General features: G+C 36.5%; 1 protein-coding gene and 1 long non-coding RNA gene across 6 annotated transcripts in view; one reads left to right on the top strand and one right to left on the bottom strand.

Annotated features, from left to right (window-relative positions):
- Nucleotides 1-520: 520 nt before the first annotated feature.
- LOC111271737 (uncharacterized) lies at nucleotides 521-2,865 on the bottom strand. The gene is made up of 2 exons (XR_002687072.1): nucleotides 2,745-2,865; nucleotides 521-2,048 (listed from the first exon to the last, which is right to left on the bottom strand). It is a non-coding gene; the product is annotated as an uncharacterized LOC111271737 (long non-coding RNA).
- A 179-nt stretch (nucleotides 2,866-3,044) lies between these two features.
- LOC111271710 (exonuclease mut-7 homolog) overlaps nucleotides 3,045-20,413 on the top strand; it is a 32,582-nt gene continuing 15,213 nt past the window's right edge. The window contains exons 1-6 of one of the 5 annotated variants that reach the window (XM_022852681.2): nucleotides 3,051-3,334; nucleotides 4,883-4,998; nucleotides 5,173-5,367; nucleotides 9,386-9,497; nucleotides 10,243-10,432; nucleotides 12,246-12,443. In XM_022852681.2, the coding sequence (XP_022708416.1) occupies nucleotides 9,388-9,497; nucleotides 10,243-10,432; nucleotides 12,246-12,443 (498 nt within the window). In that variant the 5' untranslated portion in view covers nucleotides 3,051-3,334; nucleotides 4,883-4,998; nucleotides 5,173-5,367; nucleotides 9,386-9,387. Of the gene's footprint in view, nucleotides 3,335-4,882; nucleotides 4,999-5,172; nucleotides 5,368-9,034; nucleotides 9,275-9,385; nucleotides 9,498-10,242; nucleotides 10,433-12,245; nucleotides 12,444-20,413 lie in introns of those variants that run through there. The other 4 variants (XM_022852691.2, XM_022852698.2, XM_022852697.2 and 1 more) reach the window with 4 other exon arrangements.

Genomic DNA, 20,413 nt, shown 5'->3' with positions numbered 1-20,413 from the left:
ATTAGCCGTACTAAAGCGTGTCATCGATTTAACGATAACGATGTTAAACGGTGTATGATGTAGAGACGACATGTGACATTGCACTACTTAGAGCTCTGCTTATTACAGAGACTGGGCTCGAATCCATTAGGAACTCGTCGCTAGTTTAAAAGTCAGTCCAAATTATGTAAAAAATTATAAATAAAAAAATATTCATATTTTTTTTGTTTTTGGATTTTTTTATTTTTAGATTTACATGTTCAATACTATTTTTGTGAAAATTAAATTAAAAAAATTCAAATTCACTTTTTGTCCATTATTAATTTACAAACCAACCGTGATATAATGATTTTTGCTAAATTTACTGTACATTCTCAACAATTGACAGAATGTTAAAACTTATTGTTTTATATATATATATATATATATATATATATGTATATATTAAAGAATGTTAAATATTTTTAAAATCTTCGTTGATTCGAAAACCTTACTATATTAATTTTGATGTTAACAATTGTTTTCATTAAAACATTATAACTTACTTGGCATGTAAATAATATTTTATTTTACTCAATCTCTATATTAAACTAAGTACAAAAGGTGAAAATACACTATACATTACTCTTTAGTTAACCATAAGAAGAACCATTGAATTCAGCGAAACTGGGAATTCGGAGAAGACGCTTTGAGGTAGCGATGGTTAAATGCTGGCTGAAAATAGCAACCCACGTCATATCCGTCGAAAAAAATCCGATTGAGCAATCAAACCGAGACATTTTTGAGACCATGCAATTAAGTTCTCTATCAAAGAAGATGTTTTTTTCGGATGTGCTTGAGACATAGAGAACGGTTGCGCTCCATGAAAAATTAACCACAAGTGTAGATATGCCTTTTTTTTTTGACAAATAAGGTAATTTTAAATATTCGCTTTTTAACTAATATTCATATACAAAACACAGTGATACATTCTAAAAAATATCCAAATATTTACAGCTATTTCACATTTGCCTTTTTGCAACACTTGCAATATATCTTACGGGCACATTTACAGCAGGCTTTTTTTAACGTATGATTTATAGCCAAGTTCGTTACTACAAACGAAAGGTTCGTTACTATTTTTATGAAACAAAACTATATAGCGTATGTCATCATATTGATATTCATTGGTCTTTGTTAAACGCGAGAAAAGCAATCGAACGCAGCAATACTGAAAATCAATGTGTACGATGCGAAGTGACTATGACCAATTATTAGTTAAAACAGGGAAACACCCCTTTAAAATTTGTGGAAGATACCACATTTACGAGACAACTGACCAAATTTCATTTTTGAACAGTTGTCTCGACAGCATTTCGCATTCAATTCGAAAACGCAGAGCTTTTGCAGGCTCTCTGCAATAGATTTGTTTCAGCTTTGGCGAAAATCAAATATAATCGTCCATCAAAAGACGTTTGCATATTTTAATAAAATATAAACATTTTCACATCGATTGTTTGCTTGGTTTTGTAGAACTCTAATAACTGCTTAGTACAGAACTGAATTTCAAAATTCTATGTTTTACCGTGAAAAACGGAATAAGCTTGGTGGCATGACAAGGTAACTTTAATGGAATAACATTAACAGTGTTCACTGTAATTAATGGGAGGATGGGATGATGGATCGGAGAATAGACGACCGTGACAAAGTGACGATTTGACTACAGAACAATACTTCACTATTTAATTAGATTAATAAAATAACTAGAAATGTTTTACTCTCGTTTCACTGGAGTAGCGATGTGAATGTTCTGGTATAACAAAGTATCGAAATAACTATGAAGAGTAGTGAACTCACTAGACGTAGGCAATGGGTTAATTGAAACAGGATAATAAAAGAATTGCAATGAAATAATTTTTAACATAGGACTGACTATAAATACTTCAGCTAAAAATCTAACGTCGAGATGAATGCAACAGCATGAGTAACAACAACAGGCAGCGCTCCGAACATAACTTCAGACTCCGGCGAGTCGGCGAGACAAGACGAGCCGGCTTGAATTCGCCTTTTACGATGTCTACATAGTGACTCTGGAAAAAATATGTGCGTATATATTAGGTAATTTTTTTACACAGTATTAAGAGATTTTGGCCCCACCATGTATGTTAACGAAAAAAAATTTCCGTGATGGTGCAGTAGTAACATGTCTGCATACTAATAGCAGATGTAGTGGCCAAGATTCGGAACCACGCATTTACACTATTTGTTTTATAATCGTAACCAGCCGTCTGAAGTTATGGTTACTGCCAGTATCAGTAACTAAAAAGTAAAATATTTTCTATAACAAATAGTTATAGTTGGAGAGTAAGTGAGCTAAATTGTAGTTTGCCATTGTTACATTATTATAGCTTCTACTTTATAGTCTGTTGTCATTCCTTGTCATCTTGGTTTCATTGCGACTTCATATCCCTTTTCTATCTGATCAAATACGTAATCGGTACCATGCAATTTTTTTCTTAACCTTTTATTAAATGACATAATTGCCTATATTATCTTCTTGTTTCCAAATTTCAATAAATAACCAATAAAATGAACTAATTATTCTTCTTCAAATCCATATTGAACCCTCCATATGCGTTTACATTCAACGGGATTCTAAGAGTCACTGTTTTAGAAAGTAAAGTTGCTCTATTAAATCTTTAAGTAGCAATTTAAACTATCACATGATTTGCCGGTGCTTTGGACGACCCTAAACGGTCCACCTAACCACTTTATCGATTACCTACATTTCAATTGGCTGTGTTTGAGGTAGCACAGAGTAGTAGTCTTACTGCGAAAATCGGTGTTAGCACAACCGGTTAATTATACAATCTGTACGTACTCGCACATGTTCGCATACGTGTTTTAGTACCATTTATATTTACTTATTGAAAAACTTAATTCCTTTGTACAAAAGCAAACAGAGTGTTCGCGAAGGTGAACAAATGGGTACCGCATTCACGAACATTTTCACATTCCTTCACCTCCCCTTATATTCAAGTAACGTGTGCTGCAACGCGAATCTGGTACGAGGTATTTCTTATGTATGTTTCAGCGGCAGCTAGTCTCCCCTTTGCTACATCAAATGCTCGTTTAAGCCAGTTTTGTTCATCTGCGCACAAAAGAATTCATAATATGCTGTCCAACGTAGCTCACCTCTTTCTAAACGGTTCACGTGTTCAGACCGATTCTAGTGGACTTCTACGCAATGTCCCTACAAATCAGTTGCACTTTTCGTCACATATTGCAGGCCTCAGGAATCCGTTTAGCAAAAATAGGTAATTAAGCGGGAGTGACTCGATCAGTGCCCTGTGGTGGTTACCGGATCTTATTGAAGGTAAGCTAATTTGTTGATAATGTTAGGAATCTAGGGTATTTTTGCGTTGTGACAAAATGGCAAAACGCAAAAACAGCTTGCTTGTTTTCCCAAAGTAAATGACGCGAGACTGTCGAAGGAAACTGTACATTCGCGTTTGAGTTTACCGTTAAATTAAGATAATCCTGATAACTGAAGCTTGCTGAATGACAGCTTACTGCATTATTATATCCAAATACAGAAAAGACGTGAAAATATGTTCTGTCTCTTTGAGATTATAGCGCTGAAAGTTATCTTCGCTTTATGAAAAGACCTAAGCGCTAATCGTACGCCTCTCCAGTCTGACAGACAAATTGTTTTTTATCAACGTGCATAAACGAGAATATTTGTCAATTTGGTATAATCGTGTTTATAAACGAAGAGACACCATTATTAAGTAACTCAATATCCTGCATGATATTCCATGGTAGTTCTTGATCAACCGTATGATTCACTGACATCTCCATTATAATTTTATTATTATCTTACGTTATATTGTTTTATACGAGGGTTATTACATGCTCTTGGAACCAGAAATATTTTATATGCTTATTCGAGAAGAGAATGCTCGACAACGGTGTAACCAACACAAAGCCTTTCTAGGAGAGGGAGCGCATTGACATTTCACAACGTAAAGATGTTTACATAAATCTTCCGAACTTAGCCTAACCTGAGATGACCAACCTACGCCAGTCCTTATTTTTTTACAACGCTAGGCAGTGAAAAGATGTTACAACATCAGTTTTGCCGATATTATTTCGTACAGCTTACTACTGCCATAATTTCGTCAGCAAAGGTTAAGACTTCTTTTTCTCTCATATGTTTGCTGCTTCCAGCAACATTTAACGTACGCCTAAACATAGGTAGGCATATGTTACGGTTCCTTAATGTATGCATATTTCTGGTAAAACTATGCAGTAAGTCCGTAGCAATTAGTATTCGCAATAATATTAAATAGTAGCAAGTAATAATAAAATTGAGAGAAACACGCACTTGTTTGTTTACCAAGTTGGTATGCCGGTTAACATAACTAAGTAGTCCGGAGGGTTCGAGAGGATAATGGTGAAGTGAGGCCATTCTGCGCGGAAGGAACATTACAGCAACTGCAGTGAACATAATTCAAAGGCATAAAAGTTATTTTTTAAATGTTGTAATGATCACTTCTATCCACATTCTGGGCATCTCTACTTTGCCACAGACTGATTGCACTGATTTTACTTTACGCAGTAAAAGGCGCACGAATTGCCTATTAGCTATTGTTATTGTGGCTGTCGTTTCTCCTTTTACAATCAACCTTGCGCTTTTCAGAATTGTGTATTCCCGCTATGAGCTGTTTCTAGTATCGTAGGTAATTTCATTCCTATTTCTTTATAATTGGCCTTGTCAAAATCGCGGCAATAAAGGCGCGAACCTCTTAGAGGATGGATCTGAACGTAAATAGATAATCAGCACATTTTTGTAAAGTTGATATTCGGCAAACAGATTAAACGGTCTTAGCTGCTTTTGATTAACCGTTCGATACTATTTTAGCTGGCCACACTCAACGAAGCCAGGACGTGCTTAAAGGTTATACTATCTACGGCGCTGGCATCATTATCGAAGATACATACAACCCTTCAATCAACCACCCATAGAAAACAAACTGAGTAAGAAGTTTTTGATTTCGTTTCATACAAATACGCGTTTTACTCTTTGGTTCTTTTATAACATGACCAAGCTCGGCCGACTGACCAGCCAGCACCGCTATGGTCACCGGCATCGCTGTTTTTGTTATTGAAAAGATATTTGACATTGCTTATACTATACCATTACAAGCACAGGAGTAAGAAGGAAGCGGTGAGAAAGGACAACCATCATTGAGCGGTAGCAGCGCCACCACTAGCATCACCAGTAACCATCGTTCCAACTAGCTACACGTTACGCAGCGACCGCAGCAACTGCAGCCGATATTTGGAGTAGAAATTATTTGCATCTCGCACAACAGTAGTAATATTGAAATTATCGTAGTGGCAATAGTAAGTGTACATGAGTGCTGTTATACAGAAGTATTTACGTGGACAGACAAACGTACATTCTCTCATGTAAAATAGTAGAACGAAAGAAGAAGGAAAAAAATGTGCTCGCGCAATCAAGAGCTTTCATTGAATTTTAATTATATCTAATTAAGCCACCAACCTTTTTCTCCACTTATTTTTCCACTCGATCCGCTCTTATTATTACTTAAATGGAGCGACAGGACTTTACACATGGTCTAGGCTGGTAGATCAGCTGAGAATTCTGCATATGTGTTTTATATTTGTTGAGTTAAATAACTTTAAAATAAGGCAAATATATAATTGTTGTGCTGGTGGCGCTGTGCCGGCTGGATGTGGAAACCACCATTTTGGAAAAGTTAATATTTACAGCCAGGATTTGTAGGCCCACTGCGGGATAGGCAACACAATTTCAACGATGCTAGGTAACCTAAAAGAGGAGTGTAGAAAGGTGAGTGCCAACCCTAGAAAGTCCCCTCACAAGCACTAGTGGAACTTTGATATTAAAATGAAGTAAAGGTTATGCGTCGATTTGGGAAAATCTTTGCTGAGGACAATAATACTCTTTCAGCACCCGAACTGATCCCAAGTCCTAGGCATCTAAACATGAGTTGAGAGGGCTCATTAAAGTTAGTAAGGCACTTCATTGGAAGAAATTCCTAATTGAACTGAATAACGATGTGTACTGCAAAGTAAAAAATCTGCAGGAGCCGACGGCGCTCTTGCACGACTGGTTACAGAACTAGTAAGAAAAAATATGAATCCATCTTTCTATCTGATATTTGTACAGGTATTAAATAACATATGGTTGACAGGGTTATTCCCAGCAGAATGGCAATATGCAGACCTTATTTTGCGGTATATACCTGGTAGAAACAAAGATCGACTGTCAATCTATGACGCTAAATGTTTATTGGATGCCATCGACTAGACTGCGGTAAAGATTATCTGTAGCAGATCGCTCAAAGAAAGTGACACAAAACGTCTTACCTCAGATAACCAATTTTAGTTTACAAAGGATAGTTCGATAACAAATGCTGCTTCAACGGTGCTGACAATGACAAAAGACGAGATGGAAAAAACTAAATGGAAGCGAGGATTCTGTTCCCTAGTAGAACTTAATAGTAGATACGTCTTCAACTCCATACCTTAGAAGGTCATAACAGAATGTTTTGAAGAAAATGCACCTACAACTCTATTTACAAAGGATCATAGTGAGTAAATGAGAAGTACATAGGACACGGTGGGGTCACATATCACATGTCGAGAGGCATGCGTCAAAACTTAGTGCGAGACCTTTTTTTTTGAAATATAGGGTATGATGACATCCTGAAGCAGGACTATCTAGACTCGATCAAGTTAGCGACGTTTTTTTTGCTGATGATCTAACACCTGTAGTAATAGGAAGAAACAATGTGTAACTTATATTCGATATCAATGCTACCTGTGACTTAGTCAACATTGGACTGCGGACCATGGTCTTAAACTGGCCCCGGAAAAAACGGAACTGGCAGTACTCGGTGGGCGTAAAAAAGCTGGCGATGTAAGCATAAATTTACATGATCACACAGTTTTTTTTCGAAAAACATTATAAAGCATCTGGATACCATTCTACATAATACAACAAATGAAGGAGCACGTGTTGAATATGCCATTAACAAAGCCTTCAGATGACTAAAAGATGACGGAAATCTTAATAATCGAAATTGACGAAAAATAACGCAAACGAATCTTAGAAAGGACTTCAAAATATCTTGGTATCAGTTGTGGGTTCAGTTGCTCTTTACGGAGTGCCCATATGGGGGATGGCGCTTTGTAAAAAGAAAAACCTTTCTAAACTTAAAAGGGCACAGAGACGGGTAGCAATACGAATTAGAGCATTTATAAGTGTCTTTTACGATGCTGTAACGGTGCGCGCCAGGCAGTTTTCGTAGAATCGTGGAGCGTGGAGGAAAGAATAACAGTATACCTGAGCAGACGGATAACAAAAGGATATTAGATTCGTTACGATGAAAAAAATGCAGGTGAATACAGCTAAAATCACAAGAAAATCTGGCCAAGCTTGTCAGCACGTGGGTTGCAAAAGGACACGGTCAGCGAACGTTCGGCCTGGATAAATGAGTCACCGGACGTCGTTTGCAAATACTGTACGGAGGGTGTAAATGACTCGGTTGGACACACTTCTGGTACAGCTTTTAAGAATCATGAAGTAGTGCTGCAGAAAAATGGGTTCCTCCCCACAACTGGCATATGGGTCCCTATAATGTGAGAGTTCATAGAGAACTGGGTAAAATGTGCCAACCTGTAGATGATATTCTGAAGATAAAGGAACCCAGAGAACGTAGTGGGATGAGCTTTCTGTTGTCTCTTCTGTCCATTCCTTTCTCAGCAGGAGTGGATGCTAATGTGTAACTAGCCTTGGGTTTTCCGATCGTCTGTGTTTTCGACAAATACCTTACATACACATTAACTTACTTGGAGGGGCGCGGTTTTGGTGGATAACACAATTGAGTTAGTAAGGGAGCTAGGCTTCAGGCTGCGAATTGGAAGTCCCATACCCTGCTAGATGAATCGAGGTATGCATAAATTTTCTTTGGCCACTAACAATTTTCAATAAAGAAAATATGTACATCCAGGTACGCAACCTAGTTTTCAATCAAGTGCACTGTATTAATTGTACCACTCCTGTAAAAATCTCAGATGCAAGCCCCTTATCTAATTGAATAAAACTAAAGCCTTTCTGGAGTCAACGTCTAGTAAACCAACTAGAACCACAGAAAGCAGACTAAGAAAATCTGGTAAATTCCGCGGCACAGTAAGTGTGTGTATAGTGAGTCTTGGAGAACAGTATAATAATGCACCAATTGATAATAAAAAGAAAACTGAGTGGTGTTGCGTGTAAATAACATTTTACATTTGTCAAGAACCAACCTCGCTATAAGGAAAATCGCAGTGTTTAGTAATGTAATTTCTACTTCACCTTTCATGACGAAAACAGTTCATATGTGACATGTTGCTATCAAAGATATAGAATCGCAATCCTTCAGCAAATATCTACATGCTCACAGTATTGTGATCGTTATATACTGCCTACAAAAAGTAATTAAAATGCGGTCGATGTTGATAATAAACGAAACACATATGAACTTACTTAATAAAAAGTCGAGTAAAGCAGTAGAACAAATGAAGGGGAGGAAAAATATACTCGCGCAGTAATACAGTGTGTACGGCAATGATTTTATTGTTGTCTAATTAAGCCACTAAATTTTTCTCCACCTAAATTGACCTTGAAGACCTTTTAAATTTTACGTTGCACATGTCTTGCGACAACCATCGTTCAAGTGTAGTAATTGATTGCTATTTGCAATTTATTATGAACTATGGCAATTATTCTATCATAATAGAATATTAATCTACCCTATTCTTTTCTATCGTCTACTACCACATGCCCTTCTTTCTACTACTCGCCGGAGAAACAATCACATATCCGACCTCTGCTTCTTCGCAGGTGCTGTGTCGGCTTTATTAATGTAATCCTGTTTAGCTTTGCAAAAACGGCTACATGGCAATAGTCGATGTTATTTTAGGTACTTTTTCTTGCCGTAGAAAAACGAAGCTGTAACTGAAACACCTTAGAATAAGGTTATAAATAGGTTTTGCAAGACACGCTACACGGTAAGGCTTCTAAAAAGCCGGGATAAAAACCTAGAAAGTTCTGTTGAGCGGTTAAGGAGACTAGAGTCAGGACAGCGTGCTTCAAGAAGCGCTCGCTAACTTGACCCGGCAAGCTTGTTTTAGCGGAAAAACATATTTTCGAAATGTCGTGACCGTAAACATATGCAAATACGTCTATGACATTGTTCATAACTCTACAACAAACATTGGCGACGTAAGTATATAATTCGATGAAATCGCCAGACACAGCTCTCTTCCTACCTGCTATAAGATTATCTGAATATTTGATCCGTGATTTGACTTATTTTTAATTTTACTATTACAGCCATGGATAATTTCCGCAGAAAGCCTTCAATTGTAGATGAGATTAAGAAGCAGCGCATTCTACATGTAAATGACAGAAAAACTTTGGACCATGCAGTTAAGATTCTTAACAGGTGTGTTTCAGTTTTAAAGGTATGATGGTGTCGTTACGTCCGTGTGCTCTCGCCATGTATCATTCCATGTTTAGTCAATGGCCTTGACATAGTTTTACTTTCTTATTAACTGGTATGTTTCCGATTACTATCAAGCACTTTAGACTAAACGATGTACCGAGTAGTACATTTGGTACACACATAGTAAAATCCGTTTGACCCAGTCCATGCGAAAGGCGTAATTTTCAAGATTTTTTAATGTTACGTATTGAATTTCTGCTTGTTGAGACTACTCTGCGCCATTTAGTTTTATACTTTGTAGGACAACATTTGTAGGACAACAAGGTTGTTCCAGTAAAATTGTTCTACCTGTTCTTATATGTATGCTTGGCGGACAGCCCGAATCCCTACCGCTCAGTCGTATACCCAAAATCTTTTCCTAATAATTTTATATCTTTCCGACTAATAGCAACTAAATTTTTAGTAAAGCAACTGAATGAAAATCTCCTATAAGATGACCACCACTTAATTTTATACCGTATTCCATACGATCCAAGAAATGCCGCAATGGTAAACATAGATTTTCAAATGAAACATTTTGTCTGGCAACTAATCGATAACAAACCTGGCGTAGTAAGTGTGTAATATTACAGATGATAATGTCGAAGTTCCTTTTTTACATGCTTTCTCCTTCTGTCTATTCTTGAAACAAACTATCATGGAGTATGCATTAGTATATTATTTTACATTTATTACTTCTTTTCAGATACTTTGTTGTGGGACTGGACGCAAAAGTGCAACGCGGCCCTTCACGGAAGTATGTGACGTATATCGTTTTGGCAACTTCGAACGAGCTCATTTTGGTCGACGTGCATTCGTTACAAAGAATGCCCACTTCCAAAATGTTTGATCTATTAGCCCTTGCAAAGCTTCTCAGCGACCCCAATATCACTAAGGTTCGTTACTAATTAAAATCTTCTTACACATATTTGTATTATTTATAATATTTATTTATAAGCTTATTTATAAGTTAAGCTACATTTATCAGAATCTGTATATGGGGTTACCTTAAAAATCCGATTATCCGTAAGCCTACACTACCTATATGATGAAGAAATCCTATCCTTGCAAACGACGAGGTGAAGTTCTTATCTGGTCGGATATGAACCTCACTAATTTTTAGGTCCGAGGAGAACTGAAATCGAAGTACCGCGTCAGAAAAAAATTACAAAACGTTCATCTTTTTATAATTACAATATTAAAATTATTAATTTTTGGAAAATTAGTTACAGTCGATTACAGTTATCACAACTTAACATGTAAAGATAGCGAAAACTGTTATATTGCAATGTATTTGCACAAGTGGCCGACGGAAACGGTACCGGCTGGCGCGAGCTCTTCATGGAGTTTCTTCCATAAAGTAAAGCATAAAGTGAACAACTTGACAAGCAGAAAAATGTCGTTGTTGCTGTCATTGTTTTGGCTCATATCAACGCTTATCAGCATATCAAATCACTCGTGACTGTAGATTGACAACGGATATAGGTGTATATAACCCACTTTAAGCCAGCTACCTACACAAGGACGTTACCGTTCAACATGTTAAATACGTAGAAATAAAAAAAAAAAAAACTTTCACAACATCTTTCTGATGAAGTACTTGGGATTTCGATTCTGCTTGGACCTAAAAATGGATAGTTTGTCTGACCAGATACCACATTGAAACCTCATTGCTTAAGTAAGCCGAGGGTACATAATATATTCTGTCTGCATTTTTAACGATGAGCTATGCAATAATCAATTCATATCTTGCTTGTCGCTGTTCATAAACGTCATACATATGTACGTTGGTGAACCTTAGCGCTGGAAAGTCGTTTAAATATTTTGGACATATGTTTGTTGTCCTACACTTGTGTAAGGAGAATACTAACTAAGGCAAACTGAGAAGCAGAAGCTCCCATTCTTACATAGCTTTTTCTGTTGATTTCATAAGAAACATACCTTAATACCTAATACTCTTATTCACTTAAAATAAGCATTTAATAATCTTGATACGAAAATTTACTCTTCGGTTTTCGTGGAGTTTATTTTAGTACTTGAATCGTATATATAAAGCATATAAAGTATCATAACGGAATTTAGTAAACACTCTCGATTAAGAGGTAGTCTAGGATTTAGACTGTCAACTGCCGTAAAACGCATGTGTCGTGCGGTTGTTCCATGTTATAGGACCACTGCAAAACATCCTCGAGCACATTTCTAGCTCTCATCAGATTGTGTTTTAGAAGTTAGTTTTCATGATTTAAATGATGGATAGTGTTCAAAATTTGGAACTCATTTTGCAAACGCTTGTTTGACGTCATAAAGCACCTGAATTCTGTACACGTTTTATCAGCCACATTGCTCAATTATCAAGACCACCACTATTCCAGTAAATAGTCATATATGATCCTCCACGAGAGAGCGGATTGTTTATACTATACAAATATGTTTAATCCATAATTTTGCGTTGTTTTCCAGCCTGGGAGCTCCACTTAAAACTATATCAATATAATAAAAGATATTAAAAAACCTAACAAGCCTATTTTTTAATCATAATAACATATCAATAGTATTTATAACTATGCTCTTTAGATAAAGTGAAATTGTATCAATTTCACCGCCTGCAACCTCCGTTCTACTTACCATATATGCATGATGATGAATTTATATTCCAAGCATACAATCAGAAAATATACTAGTTTCTTTGTACATACCTTAATTCTACAGGTGGGATTCGGAATGTCAGCAAAGCAACAATTGATTAAAGTCGCCCTTGGTGGTTATTTCTTACAAGGCGTCGTTGATATGCAAGAAGCTTTCCGGGCGATTGAAATAACGAATTCTCATCTGACGGCTCCCTCGGGCGCCGCTTGTGAGGGCCTACGAACACTCGAAAAGATTTGTTATAATCTTCTTGATAAACAGGTAGGTAATCTAGTTTTTTAGGTTTAAGGACAGCGCCCTAAAATATAATAACTTTAATGGACAAGGAAGCATCAGCGCAAGTGATAATTTATGCAACTGGGTGGCTCATGAGTATTTGTGTATGACAGTAGGTAAATGGAGGTGCCCGTCAGCATCTGCCGAACTGCCGCAAGTCCTTTAACTACCTGGGCACAAACAAGTACCGTTCGAAGCTGCGATACGTTTAGGCTATCTAATATCGGTACCCTAAAGCGGTAAGCGACCGCGTTGCTGCCGCTCTATGATAGAGTTATTATACTAGGATGTCTCGCACAAGGTTTCGGTGGTTTAGATTTTCATAACTTCTGAATTTAAGTAGACAAGTTTTGTAATTTTGTAGAATAACTATAGAATATTCCATACGCGTGCCCAGCTGACTCAAATTCAAAATACGAGCAATGCAGTTTTTAATATGCGGTTTTTTGGTAACGAACTGAGGATTTTTAGTGCTATATTTGGTCCACGAAAACTTGTCAGGGAATAAACTTGGTTGAAAGGCGTCAATATATTTACTCCTTTCCCTACTTGTAGAGTCCTGCGCGAGGCCCCTAAGTCTCAGCATCTCAATTATTTTTGAAGCAATCACTTTGAAATTGCGCGGTGCATTCACTTACGGCAAAATTCAAAATCAGCACGCTGCTTTTTAAAAATGTAGGCTTGATGGGGATTTGTTTATATTGAACACTAAATTAGTCCATATCGCAGGCAAACTTAATGCTACCCATTCAGCTAAACAAACCTTTATATTTGCTCTAATTTGTGTGAGTAAGTTTTACAAGAACTGCCTCTCTAATTGGAGGGTGAACTGATTTTACAGATCAATGACCCCCGGGGTCCCTCAAGATGGAAATATTGAGGACTCGTGTTTGCTAACAAGCCCGATTCCACATTTGTAAAATGACCCTGTGACGAGCAAATTAAGTAACTCAAGTTAATGTAAAGCAAAAGATAGCTTATTGAAACTGTCTATAGCGATTCAAAGGCAAGGAAACACTACACCGAACGAAGTTGTTCGAAATTGTTACTCATTAATCACATTTACACTTACATATTTTTTTTACATACAATCGCTTGCTACTTTTTCGAGGCAGCCGCTTATTTTGTGAACTCCGGTTGAGTTAAACCATGTGACAGGCTTCTCAAATTTTTGTTGCTGCCCGAAAAAAGTTCTCTGGTATTGTCAACATAATTTTAGTTGATATAATTAAGCACTTTGAAATAAATCACTGCTTTACTAACACACGGTTTTTTTTATTTTTTCGGCTCTCTGGAGCGGCTCGAAGACTACTCATACAATATATAACCGTATATGCTGGAATAACGTTATATTGATACTGTTTGCACATTGAAGCTAGCGCTCTGAGAGCTTCTCAAGGTCTATATACTGGTAATTTACATTACCATGCTTTGCTTTATCTTATTATTGTTGACGTTGAAACAACTTACCGCCTTTAAAGCATTTAAGTAATCAGGAAAACAGCATAATTATTGTTTATAATTTAGTAATTGAAATGTAGTGATAGGGTCGCGCGTTATCGTCGAGTAGTCGTATCACGTGATGTCATTGCCGCGCAAGCATAAGGTCTTTAAGAATTAGTAGCATTGATCATTGCCTTTTCGGGAAATATTTTAATAGTAAATTCCCCTCACATCCAGCAAGTATGAACATCAGCTAACGTCGATATTTATTCGGCATTGTCACTAAAATTGTTTTCTTTTATGTGTGATGCCATTTTCTCGGCTCATCCTTCTCTGATGGAAAACACTGGCTGACGTATGTCTTACTCGTGGCGTCCGTGTATTTTAGGCTACGTTTTCAGTGGTGATAATTGCCCAAAATGTCGTTGGAGTACATTCTGTTCTGAACTCTGTTAATAAAAGAACCCATTTTTGAAACTAGCGTCTTGTTACAAGAGCCCGTTGTTTTCGTTGTGACTGTTGTATGCTGGGCGTCAACTAACTGACGCAGTTTAGCTGTGCAACAGCCGTTACCTGCGTGTTGGTTCACTCCTTTTGTGATGAATGTTACTGTAGGCAAGCAATCCGGTATAAATAGTTAGCACCTGTTTTCAAACACGGAGGAATTCAAATAGCATGCGAGTTATTGGGTTTTGATGTCCGAAAGCGAAGGAAAACGCAAATACTTCTATTTTTTTCTTTCTATTCGTGATTTTGGTATTATAAGCGGATGTCTGAGGCGCGAAGGATGACCTATGCCTAGTCAAGATGATTTCACAACTCGCGCTTTAAGAAATTTTACATTGAGTGAATGTACATTGTTTAAGCTTTGTTTTGTTCAAAAGCTCCTGTGGTCATAGTGGTTCGCTGAGGTATAGTTCTCCTCTGTGACCTTAACGTTCCAATTTGCGTTCCTTAAATAACCGCATCAGAAACAAATCTTTGTTTCGTTGCAGGCTTACTTGTGCAGAGTTTTCACCAATATCCGTACAATTTGACCAGCGCTCTCACCTTTTTTCTGGACTGAACAATCTTTGGGTCTAAAAGTAGTTATTCTGTGATATATCAATTCTTGGATGATACAACTACCAGATAATCATCTTTAGCCCGCTAAAATGCTCCAGACAGACTAATATTTCCAAACACAAAACTCGCTTATAGCAACTCTTTATGCTGCCATTACATACAAATCTAAGCTAAACTTGTAATTAATGCATGTTGCTACAATATAATGCGTCAGTTTTATCTAGCTTTTGTACTGAACTATGGCTTTTCATGGCATAATTTACTCTCCAAGCATAGTCTGCATCGGTGATGTATCATCCAGTAATTCTTCCGGTTTTCTTCAGTTATGGTTCATACACTATTGTTTTTGCAGATTTCCGGTACGGATTTTATAATCCTAGCCTGAAGAAAACAGCCTCACATAAAAACAGGAGCTTCTGTTTTTCAATTTTTCCGTGTAAATGCGTGTAATGATCAATATAAAACCATCACGTTAAATAGTTCAATATTTTGTCAGTTAGTGTTACAAGATCTTTTACACAAGTGGTGCATGTAACACATTTTATTCGTAATTGTAAGCTCATTCGTGTTATTCGCTTGTTCAACGAGCAGCTTAAATTTTCTGTCTCCCGTTTAGAGCCCTCATCTTAAACCGTACACGAATGGTAAATATCCGTTTGCAGTGACCTTGTAAATCATGCTGAGTTAGATAGCTATGATTCCGGTTCTGACCATTTGTAGCTTTTGGGTTTCGCTGTTGTAAGTTTTCCCGATCAGCCAGGCGTTAATATCTAGGTGGATTTTAAAGATTTCATCGTAGGAACAGTTTGCAAAGAGCTCGTTATCTAGGCAGGTCCTAGAAGTGGCGATAAGGGTTTCTGCTAGAAACCTTACAAGAGGTAATGGTGTTTAGAGCAGCTTTCTGTTCTCTTCAGTTTGAAGATTTCGACAATTTCATGAAGTATCTATCACGTTTATAAGAAATAAGATTGAGCAATCACGTTTTATTTAACAAATCCTCGTGGTTATTCTTGATCTAATGGGCAGGGCTAAACGTGCAACGGTGTTTAATCACTAATGATTTTGAATGCGATGTACGCATTTTTTCAACAAAGAATTTTATTAAAGGTACACTGGTGAAGTCCGAGTGTGAGTGGGGAGGATGGTTGTGTATCTTTATTATTCCCGTTACGTGAAATTTTGGAGATATGACGCATCGCCGCGCATAATGATGTTTAGAAATGCAATGCATTCTTCGTATTTTTATTTGTATGCATAATTGACTGTAACTGGAACAAAACTAAGATATTAAGGGAACGAACCATACAAAAGCGACAATTTAGGCGCGCCTTGAGAAACGCCACTGATAAGTCATGTTGCGGTACTCATGATCTTCTAGAACGTAATAGGCATGAAACAAACGATGTATATCACGCACTGGGTTTACATATGTTTGTTTGAATTTTTTCAGTAAAAAGTCTAGTTTTAAACTAATGACAATTTATTCATAAAATGACATTCCAAAGTCATTATTCGTTGTGGCCTTTTACAGAGGTTTTCTTTTTCGAATATGTTTGAACTAGCAGTACACTTCTATTATCGTTAGGCTAAATTGTTGACCAGTTGTAGAATAGTTAGCTTAGAGAAGTCAATTCCTCTAGCGGAACGAGTAGACTAGTTAATTTGTAATTATATGCTTTATGTATGCCCAGTTCACCTACGCGGGAGAAAGGGTTTGTTGTTTTTAAGCATTATTTTGCTGTCAGACATACCCAACTTCGTCAGAGACGCAGAACGCCACTTTAGACATTTTCAATAAGGATGGCCTTGACCGCCTTTCCAATTGTTATGGTTACGAAGGAGCCCCAATGGGTATTAGCGTCTTTTAAGTAGATAAAGGAGAAACTCTTTTCAGCAGGAGTTATGGAATATTTTTCAGGTTTACGTTAAGGTCAGATCTATCAATAAACACAGTGAAAATGACTAAAACTTTCTGGGGGTAATCGCTACAGGTGGCTATAAAAATCTAGTAACAGTACGCGTTGTTGACACTGTTAACAGATTTCCATAGCCACTTGACATTCTTAGTACCATTTGGCATAATTAAGAATTACTCGAAAAGTGATTTCTTAGTGGCTCACGTCTTTTGGCAAAATGAGTCAAAATTCAGCAGAATTATCATCTATCATGATTGATGAACTTTGTTGATGTGTACCCAGAGTTGTTAACGTTGAGTGTCAGTTCAGCGTTGTTAGAAACGTCGAATGTCCTCTAAAATCAGCATATAGGATCCCCCATTTCGTTACCCCTGATATCTTCGCCACGTTTTCGTTGCTCAACTTTTTTTCCAAAACAGTTATTTGAGCAATATCCAGTTGACTAAAATCTTGATATAGTATCAACATATACGGTGCAGTGCTGTGGTACTGATCAATTCAATCTAGAAATAATATATTAACTTGAGATAGATGCAATGGGGAAGCGGGTTCACGAATTTAGTAAGGTAGCAAGATTGGTGAAGTAGAAGGAAAGAGGCAAAGGAAAATAGCATAACAAATTGATCTAGATGCGAAAGCAAACTAGTAATAGTTTATTTACAATGAAAAAAGAAGAGGCGAAAAAGCTAAAGCAGATTATAAGCGCATGTGCGCGTATATATATTATATAAAAATAAAATTTTAAATGTATATATGGTAAAAACCAGCATTTAACTAGCAGGTGAGGCTTTGGGCTAATGTTATGATCTTAACGCTCTTCTTAGTAACCCTTTATTGTATAAGACGACGAAAGACACTGAACATAATCAGATTTTAAACGTGCTTACTAAAGGAAAGTCGGTGCTATTTTTAACATTTCGCTGCGAGCTTTTCTTGTTGTATATTAAAATTGAAAATAATCGATAGTCTTAACGAGATTGAAATATACTGAGAATTTACCACAAGTTTAGCGAAATTATTAGAACATAGAAATTATGATACAAACGTGAATTATAAAAATTTTTACGAAAAAAAATAATAAACTAAAAAGGAAAGTCTTGAAGATACATTGTCGATGCGTTTTACTCGCACAAACTTAAAAGGCAAGTGGTAAAATTACTAAAAACAGTGGTCGTTAAAGATTAAAGGGACGTTTGTATAGCGTAGAAGTAGAATATGAAGCATACCTTCATAAGTCTTATTATTATTATTATATTGAAACGACTTGAAAAGAACCAATAGGGTACTAAAAGCAGGCAAATAAATTAGTTTGTATTGTTACTATTGCTTTTAATCAAGAAAAGGCACCTAAAATATTGAACAGGGTGATAAATATAGAGCAACAACACAAAAAATTACATGAAGCGGAAAAGGTGGACGTGAAAGTCTTGAACCTGAGTTGTATGAAAAGCCTAGCTATCAGTAATGTTGTGCGACATGTATGCATTTTAACGTCGTTGCCATTAAGTTAGAGCACGCATTATTGCAATCATTTGAACGATATATTTCGTAAATTTAGCCAATGTAAGCCATTATTAATTAAAAAAAACAAAGCTTATTTAGTGACAAAGAAAATTCGCGGTTGACAAGAACACAAAAGCCGTCAGACTCGATTAATACTGTGCTGATAAACTACAAAGTGGATACGAGTACTAGTTTTCTCCAAAATGATCATCGATCGATAAATTCGGATCAATACTACAGAAGGATCGCCAGAACAATTGATTCTAGGGCGAGGTTGTCGAGACGACTATTCATTCTGACTACCTATGCGCTATTATACGGTCAAATAACAGTGTACATATTTAAGAGCAAATTACTCGTATACAATGAAAATGAGCAAAGAGAGAATGTAAAATTTGCGATCCAAAGGGTGAACATTGGTGTATATTTTTGAGAAAATTTGGAGCATTTCGTCTTTGCTACGGAATAATGAGCAGATCAAGAGCACATTTCAATAAAAATAATAGATGATAAAAAAAATCATGGCCATTTGGGTGATACCAATTAAAAGATAGCATACTCGGCTTTATGCAGATATCGTTAGGTCTCCAGCCATAATGAAATGTTTCAATTTACTTGGAAGCCAAATTAATTGAAGCTTTTTATTTGAAAACGCTCAGTGATTTGACATATTACTACTATTAACTAACTTCCTATGTTTAGCCAATACTTTTTTTAGATGTGTGTATATATATATATATATATCGTATATACATTCTCACTACTTTGATCGAAACAGAATAATGTCTATCAGGTCACATTCTCTCATAGCTTTTACCTTCTAGTGATTAAATTAAACAATCACACAGAAAAATACCTTTTATTCAGTCTTATTACATTCTTAAAACTAATTTCTGGTTTTAAAATAGCTCCTACACGGGTCAAAATTTTATAACGAACCAGTGACAGAATATCTTATCTAAGGGTTCAGCTATGCGTGACAGGATTACTGTCATCAGGTAGTAGCCGGTTGGTTCAGTCACATTTCGGCTATGCTTATTTAAGACCAATATTCAGGTTCATTCAAGGTTTTTAGCATGCATTCGTAAGATACGGATAATTCGGTAGCCTTATGTTAACCACCCACTCAGTAACGTTGTGTTAATACGAATAGAGTTTAAATAGTGATCGATTCGACTAATGCATATAAGACTAAACAAGACAAGTAAATGGAAAGGGGAAAGAGAAATGAGTATGGAAAGTATCCGATTTAAATTGACTAAATATTTTTGTAAGAAGAAAGGAAGTTCCAAGGAAATTTCGGAACCGTTTCTTTGCGGTTGATATCTATACACAGTTTCTTCCAACGTGTAGCGCATTCTAAAAAATCCCAGACCCTTCATGTCTTAGACTTATAGTAGGCTGAAGTGATGCTTGATAACATTAAGCGACTAGCCAGGCATATTTTGACTACCGACTAGCGACTTCCTCGCGTATCTACCTCTAATATCTTCCTCGCGGCGGAAGTCTTCGCCTGCAGCGAAATCTTTAACCTGTTTTCGCTGTTTTTGCTACGGAATTACTAGGCAGTCGAGTAGGAAGCGATCTCATGATAGTTGGACCCTTAACCTAAAAGGTTGTCTTATTGTTCCAACCTTAATACTATTTTAACCATCATAGAGAGAACTATTAAGGTCATAAGTCAGAAATCAGTGGCCAACAATCTAGTTTGCTTTGATCTAGCCACACCTCAAATATTTAATACGATTAAAGATATATCTAAGGCAATTCCTCTTCTATAGCTACCATGCCAATGTGTAACCAATAACGTCATATGATATCACAAATACTTTCGCCTCAAATTTGTTTTCCCTATGTGGTTGTGCCAATGTGGGATTATGTTCTATGTGTACACTTGAAACTGTTCCTCCAAATCTTATTAATCGGAATAGTGCTTAACGATTTCTTCAAAGCTTCTTTTTTAGCAATATTGTCAGCTCATTAGTATGTTTGCTGATATATATTATGATTAAAAAATTTTGCAGTGCT

Source organism: Varroa jacobsoni, unplaced genomic scaffold (genome assembly GCF_002532875.2).
Source record: "Varroa jacobsoni isolate VJ856 unplaced genomic scaffold, vjacob_1.0 scaffold_179, whole genome shotgun sequence".
Taxonomy (NCBI): Eukaryota; Metazoa; Arthropoda; class Arachnida; order Mesostigmata; family Varroidae; genus Varroa; species Varroa jacobsoni.
The sequence above is the reverse complement of the archived record's forward strand: the minus strand, read 5'-3'. Positions and strand labels throughout refer to the sequence as shown.